At 35.9% G+C, this 16,711-nt stretch overlaps 1 protein-coding gene across 1 annotated transcript in view; it reads right to left on the bottom strand.

The window, feature by feature from the left end:
• The window catches only part of LOC150106740 (rho guanine nucleotide exchange factor 11-like), an 837,747-nt gene that overhangs the window by 570,645 nt on the left and 250,391 nt on the right, over positions 1 to 16,711 (bottom strand). Inside the window, exon 13 of the mRNA XM_090393466.1 lies at positions 8,507 to 8,623. Within this exon, the coding sequence (XP_090249592.1) occupies positions 8,507 to 8,623 (117 nt within the window). The remainder of the gene's footprint in view (positions 1 to 8,506; positions 8,624 to 16,711) is intronic.

Genomic DNA, 16,711 nt, shown 5'->3' with positions numbered 1-16,711 from the left:
AAGAGTGCTTTCCCTCCAATCCTCAGGTATATTTTCCTGTTGACAAACTTTTATTAACAGGTCCCCAGCAGGTCAATTCCCTCTTCCCCCAGTGCCTTCCATGCCTGCACTGGGATCCTGCCAGGGCCCACTGATTTTCCATTCTTCATCCTCTTTATGGCTTCCTTCACTTCCACTCTACTAATGTTCTGCACCATCCCCTCATAAGGCTCCCCATCTTCTCTGTGAGTCCTTGCATTTTCTTCATTCAAAAGCCCTTCAAAGTATATTCTCCATCTGTTTCTTATATCCACATCCCTCCTTAATACTCTTCCTCCAGATTCTTTGATCTGCCTCACATGTATGATGTCCTTTGATGTCTTATTTCTACATTTTGCCAATCGATAAATCTTTCTCTGTCCTTCCTTTGTTTCTAATTGATCATAAAGGTCTTGATGTGCCATGGCCTTCGCCTGTGCAACAACTCTCTTGGCTTCTTGCTTTTTCTCTCTGTCCTCTTCCACTCTTGATTCATCCCACTTCTGCTTTGCCATCCATTCATTCATTCAGCATCGATGTCTTGGCTTCCACATTTCTTAGACACATTGGACAGATCTCTTAAGCATTTCTAATACAGGTTTCGAATTCATAAGTTAAAACTGGTTTCAGCATTGTTTCATACAGCTAGTTTAGTGTTTTGATTAACTTCTCTCTTATTAGTCATATAAAATTTATTCAGCTGACTTCCTATCATAATTCTGTTACCTATTTCCATGTTCAATTGCCATCATCACTAAAAATTGTGCCTAAATAGCTGAAATGTTTTACCTGTTCTATAGTTTTTCCATTCAGGACGAAGTTGATGTATTCAATGTTTCTGTCCATTTTAACTGTCTTTCTACTGCTGATTTTCAAATCAAATTTGAAATCATGAAAACTGGAAATCATGAAAACTTGTACTGAATTTATTTAGAAATACATCATCTGCATGAAGTAAAGAACTGAGTTGAATATCTCCAATTCTGATATCAGGTTTAAAACCACTTTCTGCAGTAGATATACTTAGTACTTGTTTCTAAAAATTCTTTTCTTTGTGTTTAATAGTCTCTACACCATTATAGTCTGTTCCATGCACTTCCACATTCTTTTGTATTTTTAATGCAGTTTCAAATTCTGTTATTTTTGGCAAAGTATCTGTAGTGAAGGCAACTTGTGAATTATTTAAATGGTTTTTCAAAATAGGTCTTCCAAACTAAGAGATTCTAACTTTTTTAAGTATCTTGCCGTTTCTGGGATAAAAGTTTGTGTCTCATGATCTGTCAGTAATCAGTGTATCGAACATGTAGATGGTGGAAGTTTGAAAAATGAGCTAACCCAACTGCACTACCTGCAGCTTTGTTTTCATTAATTCCAATGTAGCTTGTAATCCAACCAAGCATACATTCAAGTGTATGCTTTGGTTGGATTTCTCAGCTTCCATAACTGAGAAATAACATGTTGGATTTGAGAGAGAGCACTGGAGATTTCCGTAGAGCTCTAATTTTCTTATCACCTGTAGAGAGCATGCTCCTTTCATAGTGATGTAATTTTATGCAGTTTAAAGTAGGCTCTATAGCATAAGCTAAGTAGTCAAATTGCTACATTCTTGATGAGATCTGAGCAGATACTGTGTTGTCTGGGAAGAAAGCAGAAGCTCCCATTAGAGCTTCTGATTTTGTGGATCTTCTGCTTTCACAAGCACAAAAATCAGAATATTTGATTCAATGAGCTTGAAAGAGCTGCTGACAGACAAAAGGAGAGGTGGAAATTTTGCATAGCTTGCAGAAAGAAAAAAAAGCTGTATAGTGGAAGCGTATGTAGTGGCATATGTACTATGTTGTCTACTCAATATCTAAAGCTTGTAAGAAATCCTATTTGCAAATCAAAGGATTATATGGCATTCTGACTGGTAATGTACAGTTCCCCCACAATGAGCAAAAAAATAATTCGCTATGTGGGATGGTCTAGCAGAAATTTGATTTCCATAGCATATAAGAGAGACAGCCGTTGCCATGTTAATAAGGTGGTTCATTTGAGTTGATGTACAGACTATGGATCGGTGAAGTTTGAAATGTTCCAGTTGCTATTCTTATGAGTTGATGATGAATAGGGTCTAGCTATCGCAGAGTGCTCTCTGGCACAAGCATAGACTTGGGATCCATAATCAAGTCTGAATCTAACGAGTACCCTGCAGAACTGAAGCACTGGTATGAATATCCTTCATACCCCATCTTCCACCTTTTGAGTTGCTGACAGATGTGGTAAGAAGGATATTCATTGCTTTGTGGTTCATCGCAGAGTGCTCTCTGGCATAAGAATAGACTTGGGATCCATAATCAAGTAATTATGGATCCCAAGTACCCTACCAGTACCCTACAGAACTGAAGCATTGGTATGAATATCCTTCATACCCCCATCTTCCACCTTTTGAGTTGCTGACAGATGTGGTATGAAGGATATTCATTGCTTTGTGGCTTATCTCACAACTATGATGCATGTGATGGAGGAAAGAGAACTTCCTATCAAATATGATTTCCAACCTGGTGAAACTGGGATTAATGTTTATTCTAATCTAAATTCTGAGTGAGGATTAAAACTATGTCTGCAACAAAAATGCACACAGTCTTCTGCTGTGAAAATCTAAACCCATTCGCAAATAACCATTCTGAAAGATATTCAAAAGCTTGCAACAGCTATCTTTCTATGACCCTCACATTACATGAATAACAGAAGATGGTGAACTCATCCACACAGAGGGCATTATAGTTGGAGGAAGTTGTCAGTTTTAATCCTGACCCAATTTAATTTTGATTGCAAAAAGCATGACACTTAAAACAGAACCTTGTGGAATTCCCACTTATTCAGGAGAGTAAGAGAGAGAGAGAGAACACTTCTCACCTAGATGTAGAAGATTTGGTTATATAAAAAGTTGGTCATAAAAATGGAGAGATTTCCTCTGAGACCAAAGTCATGTATTTCTTTCAATATTCCACATCTCCAGGCAGTTTTATATGCTTTTCCCATATCAAAGAAAACTAATACTAAATGCTGGTGCTTGTAGAAAGACATCTCTAATGGATGCCTCAAAGTGGATGATGATAATTTGTAGAATGATATTTGCAAAAGTCAGATTGTTCTGGAAAAAAGGTTGCTGTTCTCCAAAAACTATAAAAGATGACAGTAAACCATTTTTTCCAGAATCTTGCAGAGGCAGCAAGTCAGAACGATTGGATGATAGTGTACTGGGAATTTTGGATCCTTACCTGGCTTCAGAAGGGCAATAATAGTAGCCAATTTGCCATGTATCTGGGAAGAAACTCATTCTCACAAAATTCTGTTGAAAAGGTGCAGTAGCTGATTTATGACTGAAGCTGACAAATGTTTTACCATTTTATAATGTATGTCTGGTCCAACAGCAGTTTGGTGATATTTAAACAGAATTTATTTCAGTTTTTGAGAATGACCTGAAGTAATCTTCAGTACTGTTTGAAGAAAATAATCCCCCCCCCTTTTTTTGTGTGTGGGGGGAGTGGGGGAAATGTCCAATAAAGTGTTGCATTTATTTAAATCTCCCAAAGTAAGAAGTGAAAATTGCAATATCACATCAAGGTCATCCTGAGAGATATCTGTTGCAGGAGTAAGGTAGAAGCAGCCACCTGTTATCAGAATTCTAACTAGGAGTCAGATTACAACTGCCTCTACATTGGTATTAAGTAGGAGTTGCTAGAAGGAGATGTGGGCAGGCCCATCCCCTGTCCTTATAAAGATAGTTACATTTCATAAAGCTGGATTGTCATCAGGCTTCAGGTATGATTCTTGCAGGCAAAAGCAGATTGCCATATATTTCTGCAAGAGAGCCTTGATGATGATGTTTTGTTAGGGTTCATTACAATTTCACTGTAAGAATGTTTTCATTATTTCTTTATGGTGGTATTATTATTATTAGGGGACTACTCCATGGAGTCCTTAGACTCATCAAGGGAAGCCCTAAACATTATGCCAAGCGCCATCCAATATTTGCACAGTATCTATCATACTTTGATTTGAACTCATTCACAGTCATTGCAACCTATTTCTATCATTCATCACTCTCCAAGCAGGGAAAAAAAAAAAAAAAAAAAAAGTGTAGTTCTAACACCCTTACTAACTCCACTCTTGCTCAGTTTCCATCAGACCTGTTCTGAAAAATTTCCTCTGTATTAATCTTGTAAAAAAGTCTTCAGTACTTTGTATGTCTCAACCATATCATCCCTTTCCCCTTTTCTGCCTGTCAACCAATTTCTGTAACCAACAAATCTTCAACCTGTTCTCATATGGGCATTCATTCCATAGACCTGCTGCCATCTTGGTCACTTGCCTCTGGATCCTCTCCACCTCTTTCTCATAGTCAAGATTGGGTCTTATCGAGGTTCAATAAAGAGAAATAATAACTTACCTTCTTTACTCGTCAAAGTATTCTTTAGTACCCAAATAATCCGATGAGTTGCTTTATCCAACTTTGCTATATACCCTTTAAACTTCAACTCCTTATCCACCAGCACACCCAACTCTCTGGCTTCATCAATTTCCTGGAGTACAGTACCATCAACGTGGTATACAGCTGGTAATCTTTTTTACACTAAAATGCATAACCTTACACTTTGCCACATTAAAATGACATCCATTCGCCTTTGCCCAGACTGCCAGTCTGTCCAAATCATCCTGCAAAATTTTATCATCATCTGTATTAACTATGGCTCTACCAATTTTACATAATCAGCAAACAACTAACAGTTCTTCTCAGATCCTTTTCTATATCATTAACATACAAATTAAATAGTAGCAGCCCAAGAACAGAGCCCCTATGGCATGCCACTATTCACAAGCCTTCTTCTGGACTCTACTTCTGAATAAACTACTCTCTGATAGCTCTCTCCATCAACCACCACTCTCTTATCCACTTGACCAACCCACTACATCCATCCCCATGCACTGCAGTTTATTGATTAGAATTCCATGTGGTATCCGGTCAAAGGCCTTTGCAAAGTTCAGCAGTATCACTGTAAACCCATTACCTTTATCCAACTCAGCTGTCACTGTATTATAAAACATGAGCAAGTTACTGAGGCATGACCTACCTTTCACAGAACCATGTTGCCCCCTATACACGAGTCCATTTCCATCTATCAATGCCTGTATTTTGCTCTTGACCAACTTCTCCAGTACTCTGACAACAACTCTTAATATGTTGATCTGTCAGTAATTTGCAACATCATTCTTGGAGCCTCCAATGCAAGGAACTATCCCCCCCTCTTTTCACCCCCCTTGGGATTAACCCAGAGCCAAGACTTAGATTAAACAATGTGGTGAAAGGTATTGACAATTCCCTAGCACCTTCACGTAAAACTCGAGCTGGTATACCATCTAATCTCATAACTGTATTTTCCTCAAGGTTCTGTAATATGTTATGCACCTCCATTTCATTTACCTCAGTTCCTATATAAGTCTTTGCCTCTTTCATTACTGCAATATCTCCACCTGGATGATATACTCTTGCAGTGTTCAGTTAGTAATCCTACTATTTCGACTGATTCAGTTATCTCTCTGCCATCAGCATTCATTAAAATCATGTTCCTTTACTTGCAACATATTGAAAGAGCTGCTTGGGATCATCTTTGGCCTGCACTCAGTTTCTTTACAAATTTTGGATAGCCTGCTAACCCTTCTGAATGAAGAAGGGTGAAATTTTTCCAGATAGTTTCCACACATGCTTGCAACTTGTTGAGGGCTAATGATAAACATAGGGATGAAAAATCATTCATTCTAAGAAGCTCTCCACATACAATGGAACCATACATGGGCATCCACTCTCTAGCAAGCAATGGCTGTGTTCAGGGATGGAATGCCATGGCCACTCTGGATGTCATACCAGGGCAACCTCCCACTTATGCTACACCTCTCATGTTTCTTCACAGAGTCGGACTAGAGAGTTAAACAGAGTACACATTGGACCCTGTCCCCCAAGGCCACAGGGAAGATTTTCTGCAACACCACTGACCCTTGAATACAAACCCACTAGCCAAATGATCCTGATCAAGCTATCTGGGATCACCCATTGCTGAAGCAGACGCAAAAGTAGTGAAAGACTACCAGGTTCCCTTTTTCCAGGCGTTGGATCCCAGTCATGTTGGTGTGGAAGACAGGATAGTAAAAAAAACTCAGAAAAAATACAGGTATAAAAACAAAAAATACCATCACTGAGAGGACCTCTCCATCACAAACAGGTGGCTCACATGGAGTTGACTAAAGCGGGTATATGGTGCATTGTATTCCTGGGCATGTACATAAACAAAAAGAATGTTAATAGATGTTATATCAGCTTTTCGTGATAAGATTAAGGAAGGCTGAGAAAATATTCCAGTATAGGATTTGTCTGTTAATAGAGATTGAGAAAAAGTTTGAAAAATGTTGCAGTATGTTAGAGAGGTTTTAAAAAAACTACTCTGGTATAAAAAAAGGAGGACTGAAATATAATGGTTGGGTTATTCGGAATTATAGCTGAGGCAATAAAACTATGAGGCCAGTGTATTATTATACTTGTTAATTGTATGTGCTCTTCTGGCCAATTTGCATGTTTTGTGGGATGAAAAATGGAGTTTAAGCAGGATTCCAGGACATGAACTCAAGTGTTTCCAACTAAATGGCACAAGAAAAGGAAGAAAGTGATGAAAAAATAAAGTTGCATGTAATGTGAAACAGAAATTTACTATACTTATTCTTCCATATAGGATTCTTCATCTAATAAAATGAGATATTTTGTGTGTTATTCCTATAAATCCTTGGATAAATAGCTACAGTTCCATATACAATTTATCTGATAAAATAGTGAGATATTTTATGCGATGTAATGCAAACCAAAGAAATCATCTTCCAAATCAAACAGAAACATGGCCTATGAAGTTTTATTTTATGAATCAGGAACTTTTGCTATAATATTTAAGATTTTTTCCCCCTATCCAGTAAAGTTAACAAGATGATCTGTTTGTTGATATAGTTCCAGTCTCATCAATGAAGTTTGCTGAGACTCTTTCATGTAGAAAATGAATTCAATTGTTCAAGTATTCTAGATAATAAAAATAAAATGCATTCTAAATAAAGAAATTATGGATTTCACTTACATTAGAAATAAGTATTTATCAGGAGCATTTTTTTTTTATCTAGTTTCAAGACTTCTCAATACAAAAAGTTAAAGACAAAATACAAGAGAATAACAATTGAAAGTTATAGTGCATGATGTAATATTCATTGTAAGAGGTGAGCTCAATCTATAACTATTATGATTGAAATAAAGGGTAATAACATAATTATCAACTATGCTGTGATTAAAGCTGCAAGAGGAGCAGATAGGAGTAGTTTGTATTTCTCCTGCATGAATCTGAACAAATGAAAGTGAAACTGGAATCAAGGAACTGAATTTTTTTTTTTCCCTATCACTTTCATTCACTGAATTTCTGGTTTACCTTCTCTAGCTTTAATTTTTTGCAACATTCATTAAGCTCGTGACAAAATGTCATGTAAAACTAATACAGATTTCTAAGTTGAATGAAGCATTTATGCTTTTTTCACATCATGTGGTCACTAAACCAGAAATTTGACAAACACCTTCAAAAACACTGAAACTTCCACCTTTCTAATTTTTTTCATAAAGAACAGAAACTGTTGCAGTGCTAAGAACGTTGTCAAATTTTGCATTTGAAAATGGCAGTATGGAAAAAAGTGTGTGTGTGCACGCATGGTAAACAGAATTATATGTATGAGTGGGCCTAAATCTTGCATAAAAGAATTACATGAGTTATATTCCTTGGAAATGAATTTCAGGCCTACCACATGGTAGGGAAAATAATTAAGTCACTCAAGCTATCACTGACTTAGTTACTATTTTTTTTCTCCATTGCTTCTGAATTAGCAAATCGCTCAAACTAGCCAGGTTTTCTGAACAGTTTCCAGTCCCTTCCCTTAAATCTTGAACAGAAAAACTCATAGTAATTTAACTGATTCTTCAACTCAGTTTCTCCCAGAAGCTGAGTGTAGTTCAAATGCACTATGCTTTCATTTGACTTCTGGATTACAAAGAAAACATTTTAATACAATTCCCTTACTCAATAATTAATACAGTTTTCAACAGTATAAAAACTATTTATTGAACTAAAATAAGTAGATATTTTAATAAATCGTTTACAGGTTTGCAAATTTTGTCAGACCAAGTTAAATTTTTTTTGTAATATTTCATTAATATTTCCTTCTTTTTTTTTAATTTAAAAAAAAAAGAGAGAATTATAGGGACTATTAGAAATTATAGATCAGTAATAAATATGGTTCAAACCAACTGCCTTAATGCAGGATGTCAAAGGAAAGTCAAATTTTTATTCAATAATAATATATTTAGCTATAACATTCACTCATATTTACAAAGTCTGAAATAAAAAACATGTAGATGAACTTAAGTTACCATTTCTGTGTCAGAAGGAAAATCATCATCCTCCATGCACATTATATTAGGATGTTGTCCTGATAACCTTGAATTTAGGGTACCTGGTGACAGCTGATTTTCTGGTGGGGTACCATACTAAAAAATTATTTTAAAAAAAATTATAAAATGCACAATAGCATAGCCACTGCTATAAAATGATAGCATTCTCTCATTGTTATATTAACAAATGTTCAAAGAACTGATATATAAAGCTATAAAAATTGATGCGTTAAGATGACAGAAAATCTGTTTGCAATGTTGCTTGCAAAAAATTATACTGTTAATGGCATACGTGAAAGACTGCTTAAATGTTGAAGCAAGAAGAATGTAACTCTTTAAACAGCATATAAGTTACAGAGAATCAATCAGGGTTTATAACCCAATATCCATCCGCATCCTTTCTAAGTGCATCCTATAAACTGAACAAATGAGAATGGGATGATAATTTGGACTCTTACAAGAGAGAATTCAGCACTGTCATGTGAAAACCTCATTTACAATTTTGCTTAATTATACAGCACATCAGTGTTTATATAGCACAAAGTGAATGCATAAATTTCTATAATATACAGCAATCTACCATTTATCCAACCTTCAAAACAACAATCCTTCAGTTAACCAACCCATATATATATATCAATTGATTTATGGTACAGCAGCAAGTAACCATACTTCACTTATCCAACCCTTCAATTATCAGAATTTCCTTTCCGCTGTGGTCAGATAAACAATAGATTACTGCACACATGTGCGTGTGTATGTATTAAAATAGAACAGTAAAAGTGTTTATTTCCTTGTTAATGGTACATGTCCTTTTATTACATTAAGTTTACTCAATATTTTTAACATTTTATGTTGATGCTTCTAGTTAAATTGAAAAAGAAATATAATTTTATAGCATTAAGTTTTAATTGGGGGGGGGGGGCTGCTTAAGGGTCAAAGCTATATAATTGCGAGGAGACCTCCACATAGCCTTTAAAAGAATGCGGAGAACCAATCAGGGCTTCTGACCTAATGTCCAATACTCACCTTCTTGTGGTGCACCCTGTTAGGTATCTGGATCCTGGACTGGCAATTTGGGATTTAGCCGACCAAATTGTATTCTTACTGGCTTAAAACAAAATAAAAAATGATAGTACAGCATGGCAGAGTTTCATGCTGGCCGGGGGGCATCGCCTGGTTAAACAAGGCCCCTGTTGTTTTTTCTAGGGAACCATGGCAAACAGCGAAAAGTCAGCCACTGGAACAAATCCTAAAACCCACCCAACTCAATATCACCAGGAGTTCATGATCTGTACTATCAACATAAGAAGCCTGAATGGCAAAGAAAATGGAGCTAGCGTAGGAATTGGATAAGTACCAGATCGACATAATAGGGGTGACTGAAACAAAAAAAAAAAAAAAAAAAAGGCAAAATCTGATGAGATCTTTCTGAGCAATAAATACAAAATGTTATATTCAGGCAATGACAATCAAGGAAAAGAAGGAGTAGCCATAGTATTCAACACTAAATATGAGGTTAGTTACAAGTGAACTGTAGACTAAAATACACAAACATTATTCAAGAAAAAATGAAAGAGTTTGAGAACAGGAATCAAACTTTGGATTCAGTGGCAAGCCCTGAAGAAAACGCTGATTGATTCAGCCAGAGAGAGAGGCATGTGGTGAGGTTGTCTGTAAGGATAGAAAAATCAGAACTCCATCATGGACGCAGTAAGTTAAAGAGGCAGTGAAAGAAAAGAAGAAAGCATATCAAAAGTTCCTGACAAATAAATCAGCTTGTGCTCTTAGAGAACTAGCTAAACAGAAGTCATACTACTCAATGCTGCAGGATTTCTGTATGAGCAAACTTTGAATTAAACCACCAACAAAAATGTTGCATGGAATATTATCAAAGATAAATCTATTTTATGTGAATTCCATCCAAAGAGTATTATAAACCAGTTATACATTAATACCTTGGTAAGTTAAATACCAGAAGATCCTGGTATAGAGACCAAACACAGAACATGTTTCAAATAAACTGGGTGTTCTCAACACTAGGCAACAGAAATTCATCTGCACCTAACGACATTCACAAACATCTATGCCCACAGTGGAATTCAAATCCCACAACACACCTGTCAGCTAAATAGCAGGTATGTTATCCAATAGGCCAACCAAGCCAAGTAGATAACAAAAACACAAATTTGTGATGAGGCAGTGCAAGTGTTAAAAGTCTGCTTGATAGCTGTTGTTGATTCAATTAAATTTTTATCATACATTAGAAACTAAGACTATGATGTGCCAAGACAGAATTTAGAAAACATAAATATAATGTAATATCCAGCCATCTATTCATTAAATGCTTGAACATATAACACAAAATTAGTATAAAGTTGTAATTAAAAAATTAATATAAAATATATAAATATAGAGTTGTAGAGTAGTTGCCCTGCCTCAATGAGTCTATGGACTCCTTGGAGGTGTCACGTAATAATAATAATAATAAAAGTTCTAATAAAATATAAATATCATAATCTTGTGTATAAATTGATATCTAGTAAGAATTTAAAAATATGGTATATCTGGCAAGTCAGGTAAAATCTGCTGAGTGTGCATGGCTCTGAATACTGAAAAGTGTTCAGTTAAAATAATGACTCACTCATTTAAAATAAGAGAAGTCAATTATGATACAATGAGAAGTTAGAGTAGATGAATAATATGCACACAAAAGCATATCATCACCCCTTAATAGAAAGGTATATATGAGATGAATTCGATCGACACAAAACCAAGCAAGAACAACTTCCTTTCTATGAATTCTATGCAGTTTGGACTATCAAAGCTCAATTTCAAGCTTAATCTGGCACAGATTGTTGACTATGTCATGATGTATGCCAAAGGGATATTGATTTTTTTTCTTATAATATGCCTGTAATCTGTGTAGGAGACAAACAGATGATGGTATCTTAGAGAAAATGTTGACCTAACTGCAGTATATTTCAGCCTCATTTCCCTTGATTCTAATTCAGCTTTGGATAAGACAATGCCCAAATGAAACCTTCTCATATTATAGTACAAATGTTGAATCCTAGAGAGAACTGAATGCTGTTGTTATACCAGATTGCAACAAAAGAGAGCTTCTTGAATTGATATAAATAATGCAACTTTGGTAGAATTTCAATTTTATATAATTTAATGCAGGGTCTATTTCACAGTGGGAATTTATGGAGCTACAACACACATTAGAATGATTACTTTACTTATTATTAAGAATGTAACATTCTACGTTTCGATCTCTGTATTGAGATCATCAGGAAAACAAACATATGTATAGGATGCAAGCTACACACAATACACTACACAAAAGTAAGATGAATCTAAATGTTTGTTAATCAGACCTCTGGTGGAAAAAAAACTACATTAAACAATTTCTAAAGTCCTCTTGTATTAATATTTTCTTCTGTTTGGAGTTGTTCTGGATGCTATATGGATTGAAGATGGGTCCTCCAAATTCTTGGAAAAATTAATCCATCATTCTTGTTCAGATTTGGATGATGTTTCAGCATTTCATAGGCTTCTTTGAATTTTCTTTGAAACCAGGTTTTGGTGTAGCGTAGGGACTTGGTGCCTTTCCAGTCAATTCTATGACATGTTTGGAGTGCATCCTGTTTCCCCTATATAAGGTAGGTTACAGGTACATTGAATTTTGTAAACTCCTGGGTGGGCAAGGTATGGAAGAGGATCTTTGGAAGACTAAGTAAATTTCTTAATTTTGCAAGGCGTTTCAAGATTGCCTTAATATTGTATTTAAATAGTGGTCTATCTATTTTTTTCCAAATGCCACTAATGTAAGGTATGGCATTCTTGTAATCTTTCTTTCTTGCTTTTAATGCCATTTTTATGCCAACATTTTATATTAATTTTTTAATTACTTTATATTAATTTTATGTTTTATATTAAAGCATTTAATGAATAGATGGATGAATATTACATTATATTTATGCTTTCTAAATTCTGACTTGGTACATCATAGTCTTAGTTTCCGATGTATGATGAAAATTTAATTGAATCAACTTTTTTTTTTGTAGCCATTTTTACAAACGTTTGGCTAATAATTTCAAATTCTTGGTTCAGAGCATGCTTATTGGAGCAAATTTTTAGGGATTTGTGTTTGAGGGTGCTGATGACCCCAAGTTTTTGTGTTGGATGGTGGTATGAATTTTTATGTATACAGGGTGTTCGGGATAAATTTGACAGTTTCGTAAGGAAAAAGAAAATCTTCTTTGTATCTATTAAATTTAATGAATTGACAAAAAAACATTACAGGCAGAGTTAATTACAATACTATCAACAAGATTTACTCAAAATAACCACCATTAGCATCGATCACAGCTTCAATTCTGCTTCGGAACCTCGAACAAGCTGATGCTACAGTCTCCCTGGGAAGGGCCGCAAAAACTGTTTTAATTTTATCCATTAACTGGGCTTTTGTATTACTGGAAGTGCGATTGGTGTCTTTTTCAACTGCGCCCCATACAAAATAATCCATGGGGTTAAGGTCGGGGAGTTTGGAGGCCAAACATTTGGACTGGTGAAGTCGTAGAAATTTTCAGACAACCATTTTTGACTTTTCCCAGAGGTGTGGCAAGGGGCCGAAGCCTGCTGCCATACATACGGCCTACCATTGGCTACCCTTGTTATCCAGGGCTTGACTACAGTTAGCAACTCCACGAACAAAGCCCGAATTCCAATGCCAGGGTTCTTCAACACCTGTTCCTGCAGATTTGCGAGGAATTCTGCTGTACGAACGCAATCAGATCGTCTGCTAGGGATCTTTCTTCTTGCTACATCCTCGTAGTCACCATTGAAGTCTCTAGTTCATGCCTGATTGTTTTTACTGTATTCAGGGAGCATTGGGCAGCAGTCGTAATATCCTTATTTTGATGGCAGGCACGAATCATCATGATACAAGTTATTCTCTTCCATGATTCAGGTGGGTTCCAGCTATCCATCCTTTCTGACATCTTGTATATGAATGAAGAAGGGTCCAAACTTTTAAATGAAGAGAAGTGTGTGTTAATACATGTAACTTACGGAAAAATATAATTAATTATAAATATGTCAAATTTATCCCGAACACCCTGTATATTGGTCTGCATGTAGAGGTTTGCAGTAGACTGTGAAGGAGAGGAGTGCAACTAGAAAAGGAAGAGAGTTGTTGTTTTCAATCTCAATGGTGAATTGGATATGTTTGTGTTGCTTGTTCAGGTGACTTAGGAATGTATTTAATGTTTTGTGGCTGTGGGGACAAATGGCAAAAATATCATAAATATAATCTGAGGCAGACTTTGGGCTTTTGGCTGGCAGAATCTAGATGTTGCTTGAAGTGTTCCAAGTTAGCTAAGGAGGGGGGCATGCCCCTACCTTCTTTTGTAGGTAAAAATTATTTTTGCCACGCAAAATACCTGGAGTGAGGTATATGTGGCAAAGGGCGTCATGATATCGAGCGGAAATATGTTCTGTAAGAGAAGAATAGTATCGTTGATCAGGACATTACTGAAAAGGGTAGTTATGTCAAAGCTGACTAATAAATCTTCATCATCAAGGGTAATGTTTCTAATTTTGTTTATGAAGCATGTATTTTTTTCATGTAGGAAGGGGAAATGACCTACCAACTCCTTCAGTGTAACTGCTAGCCAAGAAGTTAGTGGCCACAAGCAAGTGATAATTAGAGCTGTTGATTCCTTCAACTATCAGTCATATCGGTCTGTTTGTTTTGTGTATTTTTGGCAGGCCATAAATTCTGTGAGCGAAGGGCATAATGCAGTATTAGTTTTTTGGTTGTTTCCTCTGGCCACATGGCCACCGATTTGATTAGTTCTGTTTTCTTTTTGATGCCATTTGTAGGGTTATAAGTTTAGACCATTTGGTACATGTTGTTGTCAGATACCAATTGGTTCATTTTTTCTAGGTTTGCTGTCTGATCAATGATGACGGTAGCATTGCCTTTATCCGGTTTCGTAATAACGATGTCTTGGTTATTTTTTAAAGATTTCAGGGCCACTTTTTCAGCTCTGGTAATAAGGTTACAACTTAGCTGTCTGTTGAAGTTTAATATGTACAATGTGTCCATTCATATTTTGTCGGCTATATTGGAGGGAGGGGATTTTAAACCTCTTTCAATGTGATAAATGGAATTAATTTGTTAAGTGACATTGGTACAATTGCATAGTTCAATCCTTTTTTCAGAAGCAAGAGCTCTCATTTGTTAATGTAGCTGGATTTTCTGATAACTTGGCTGTGGTCTGTTGATGGATGGCTCCTAACTTCGTTTATAGTTGATTGGCTGCTCCTTGTATCATTGGTTTGTAATTGGAGGTTCCTCTGGGTAAGGCATCTGGATTGCATATTGCTTTCTTGTTTTAGTGCTTGAAACTTTACTATTAGTTTTTCTTTGTTCTTAGATAACAAGTGCTTTGCTGAGTCATCTGTAATCCACTCCAGAATATCCCAAATATCAGGATTTATGTAGCTTGATAGCTCTAATTTTTGTTGTAAAATGCTAGCTTAATTGGGTTAAGCTTGGGTAACTGCCAGATTTTGCAGGCCTTGTGGATTTGTTCTCTCAATACAGCTTTTTCCAAACAGATATAAATGCAGAACACTTTGGCTGAAGTAAACTTCTTTTTTTAGTTTAATGCAGTTAGGTATCAAGTTGCTGTCTCAACATTGTTTTAGAAAGGCTAGCTGATTAACTAGCATAGAAACACGTCTTTTCATCTTACCATAGTGGCTGCACTGCTTGTGGATCAACTCTCCATGGATTATGACAATTCTTTCTTTTAAGGTTATACTGTGGTCAATACTAATAGTCGGGAATTTATTGAGACACAACAGACGTGTTAGAACAATTACTTTACTTATCATTAAGAAAGCAACATTCAACGTTTTGCCTTCTGTATTGAGGTCATCAGGAAAACATACATATGTACAGAATACAAGCTACATGACAATACACTACACAAAAGTAAGATGAATCTAAATGTTTCTTAATCATTTACCCTAGCATTACCTCTGATCATCATCATCATCATCATCATCAAATTCCTGCCATGTACCCTCAAGGGGTGTACAGGATATGACAGTACTACATGAAAAAACTACATCATTACTAACTTCCTATCTACAATTTTCCTCCAAATCAGTCTGTTACTTGTCAAGACTCCAACATTATCAGATCTTATATTTCTATCGTCTAAGGCACTTTGTACCGTATCAATCCACCTATATCTTGGTCTTCCTCTAGGTCGTTTTCCTGCCAACCTGTGAGAGAACACTTGTTTTGCTAATCTTTCCTCTCCCATTCTATTTAAGTGACCATACCATCTGAGATTAGCTCTGCTAACGCATTCCTGGATGCTGACAATGTCAAGTTCTTTCCTAATATCCTCATTTTTAATATGATATTGCCATTGATGCCATCTGTTCACGCCTCTAATCTTTCTCAGGACTCTCATATCTGCGGTCTCTAGTCTTTTGTCAAGTGTTTTACTTCTGACCCAGCTCTCAGATCCATAAGTTAAAATTGGTTTGAACACTGTCTTGTATACAGCTAATTTAGTGTTCCGACTAATTTCTTTCTTATTCCATATGAATTTATTCAATTGACTTCCCACGATACCAGCTTTGCTGATTCTGTTGTCTATTTCTATATTTAGTTTACCATCTTCAGTAAAAATTGTGCCTAAGTAGCTGAAATGTTTTACTTGTTCCACAGGTTCTCCATTCACAACACAGTTGACATTTTCAATGATTCTGCCTATTTTCATTGTCTTTGTCTTTTTATTGCTGACCTTCATACCATATCTATTACAACAGCTATTCAATTTAGTCAGAGAATCTTGCAGACTTGTAGCGGATTTATTTAGAAGTATAACATCATCCGCATAAAGCAAAGAGCTGACATTAACATCTCCAATTTTGATATCAGGTTTAATACCACATTCCTTCATAATGTGATCCATATAGATAATGAATAACAGAGGGGATAATGTACATCCTTGTCTCACACCAGATTTAACATTAAACCATCTTCCTGTACTTCCTTCAATTCTAACTGCTGACTCACAACTCAAATAAAGACTAAGTATTGCTTGATATAATGCCCCATTGACACCATATAACTGTAGCGTGTTGAAT

Source organism: Typopeltis vanoorti, chromosome 5, assembly GCF_054136105.1.
Source record: "Typopeltis vanoorti isolate ZY-2024b chromosome 5, IOZ_Tvanoo_1.0, whole genome shotgun sequence".
NCBI lineage: Eukaryota > Metazoa > Arthropoda > Arachnida > Uropygi > Thelyphonidae > Typopeltis > Typopeltis vanoorti.
The sequence above is the reverse complement of the archived record's forward strand: the minus strand, read 5'-3'. Positions and strand labels throughout refer to the sequence as shown.